The 2,500-nt window shown below is 43.6% G+C and overlaps 1 protein-coding gene across 1 annotated transcript in view; it reads right to left on the bottom strand.

The window, feature by feature from the left end:
- Positions 1 to 2,379: 2,379 nt before the first annotated feature.
- Positions 2,380 to 2,500, bottom strand: part of LOC125602558 — a gene marked incomplete at its 3' end in the record, with an annotated part of 737 nt that continues 616 nt past the window's right edge. Inside the window, exon 1 of the mRNA XM_048774140.1 lies at positions 2,380 to 2,500. This exon is cut by the window's right edge and continues 616 nt beyond it. Coding sequence (XP_048630097.1) covers positions 2,380 to 2,500 — 121 coding nt within the window.

The following is a 2,500-nucleotide window of genomic DNA, read 5'->3' as shown; positions in this document are numbered from 1 at the left end:
CACTACTTCTCCTTTCTCATTTCTCTTCCTTACAAAGACCCATTTGTATCCCACTGGTTTGACATCTCTAGGTGTCAAGATTATAGGGCCAAAAACGCCTCTCTTTCTTAATGATTCTAACTCCACGTTTATAGCTTGTTTCCATTTGATCCAATCCGATCTTAGCATGCATTCTTGTATGGACGTGGGTTCTAGATCCTCATCTTTATCCATGATCTCAAGTGCTACCTTGTATGCAAATAAATCATCAACGTTGATATCTTTTCTGTTCCATTGTTTTCCAGACATCACATGGTTTATAGAGATCTCTTGATTGTCCGGTTCTGGTGTCCCGTGAAGTCCAGCGTCCCGGACCTCACTTGGAGGAACGACCGGATCATCGGGTATGGACGGTTCACTCGGCTCGACCGTCATGGTCGGCTCGACCGTTCCATCTATGTCCTGGACGGTTTTCTTAATGCTCTCGGATCCAGCACCTTTCTTGGATTTCCGAGGCTGTTTGTCTTTGGAACCAATTGGTCTGCCACGTTTTAGACGTTGCTTAGACTCTGTAGCCACTTGACATTGTCCATCTTGGACGTCTAATCTTACAGGTGCATTACAAGCCGGGATGTGTGATATTGTCACTCTATTTGGGTCAGCAAATGTATCTGGCAGTTTATTAGCTAGCTCTTGAAGATGTATTATCTTCTGGACTTCTAAATCACAATCTTTAGTCCGAGGATCTTGCCAAGATGTCGATGGTCTAAACCATTCTATTTCTTTTGTTATCAACCGGCTGTTATCTCCCCCTAAGGACGGATATGTGGACTCATCAAACTGTGAGTCTTCGTATCTGGCCTTAAACAAATCACCGGTTGTTGGCTCAAGATACTTTATAATACTTGGGGATTCATATCCTACGTATATTCCCATCCTCCTCTGCGGTCCCATCTTAGTTCTCTGTGGTGGAGCAATTGGAACGTAGACGGCACATCCAAATGTTTTGATGTGGGACACGTCTGGCTCATGACCCGTAAGTAATTGGGATGGTGAATATCTATGCTCACTAGATGGCCTGATGCGAATCAGTTCCGTAGCATGTAAAACCGCATGTCCCCATGCTGATACCGGAAGTTTAGACTTCATAAGTAATGGACGGGCTATCAGCTGGATACGTTTAATGAAAGATTCGGCCAAGCCGTTCTGTGTATGGACATGTGCCACGGAGTGTTCTACTTTTACCCCCATGGACATACAGTATTCATTAAACGCCTGGGACGTGAACTCACCAGCATTGTCTAGACGTATAGTCTTGAGTGGAAAGTCTGGAAAATGTGCTCTCAGCCTTATCATCTGAGCAAGCAGCCGTGCAAAGGCTAGGTTCCGAGTGGACAACAGACATACATGCGACCATCTGGTCGATGCATCAATGAGGACCATGAAATATCTAAACGTCCCACACGGTGGGTGTATTGGTCCGCATATGTCCCCTTGGATCCTTTCCAGAAAGTTCAAGGTTTCTTTATTAACCTTGGCTGGTGATGGCCTAGTTATGAGTTTCCCTTGTGCACATGCAGCACATGTGAGATTTCGTGGGATCACTCCTTTAAACGTGTGCCCTAATGAATTCATCATTAGTTTTCGCATCATTCCTGTTCCGGGATGGCCAAGCCGGTTATGCCATAAAGTGAATAGCTCTGAGGTATTTGCCTCGACCATACTGATCCTTGCATAGTAAAGACCAGTGGACATTGCGGGCATGGTCTCTAGGATCTTTTTATTGCCTTTGGTGATCAAAGTTATGTTAAGGAATTCTTTGTTTCCTTCTTCCCATGTTTCAAGGTGAAAACCGTTCAACCTTATGTCCTTGAAACTCAATAAGCTTCTTCTAGAGCTTGGGGAATACAAGGCGGTTTTGATCTCTAGGTGAGTGCCTTTGGGCATCATCACATAGGCCTGGCCGTGACCTTCAATCAGGCTGGCCTCACCCGCAATGGTTTGTACCTTTGCACTTTGCATTGTGAGATTCATGAAATACCTTTTGTCTCTAAGGATCGTATGACTTGTGCCACTATCCACCACAAGTATACTCATCTCATCACTCATTTCTATAAGTAAAATTTACTAGACTTTAGAGACTTTGTAAAACTTTTATTATAAATGTCATTTCATAAAATAAAAACACCAAATCAAAGACATAAAGCAATAAGACAATGTGATTCGAAAAACTAGTCCTTTAGACAATCAGAAGTTTCAAAATCCATTTGATCATCCTTGTTGTCTCTGTCGGATTCATCATCAGCATCATACCCATATCCTTTGTCATCATGACCGTTTTCTTGGATCATGTTTGCCTCCGGGTTCTTGTTCTTGATACTCTCTTGATAGAGTTCGCACAAGTGCTTTGGAGTTCTGCAGTTCTTGGCCCAATGATTGTCCATCCCGCATCTGTGACATAAGGACTTGGACGTGTAAGATGGTTTGGATATACCACCTCGTCCACGGCCATAACTCCCTC

This window comes from Brassica napus, unplaced genomic scaffold (genome assembly GCF_020379485.1).
Source record: "Brassica napus cultivar Da-Ae unplaced genomic scaffold, Da-Ae ScsIHWf_289;HRSCAF=475, whole genome shotgun sequence".
In the NCBI taxonomy this organism is placed as follows: domain Eukaryota; kingdom Viridiplantae; phylum Streptophyta; class Magnoliopsida; order Brassicales; family Brassicaceae; genus Brassica; species Brassica napus.
This window is presented reverse-complemented; position numbering and strand designations above follow the sequence as displayed.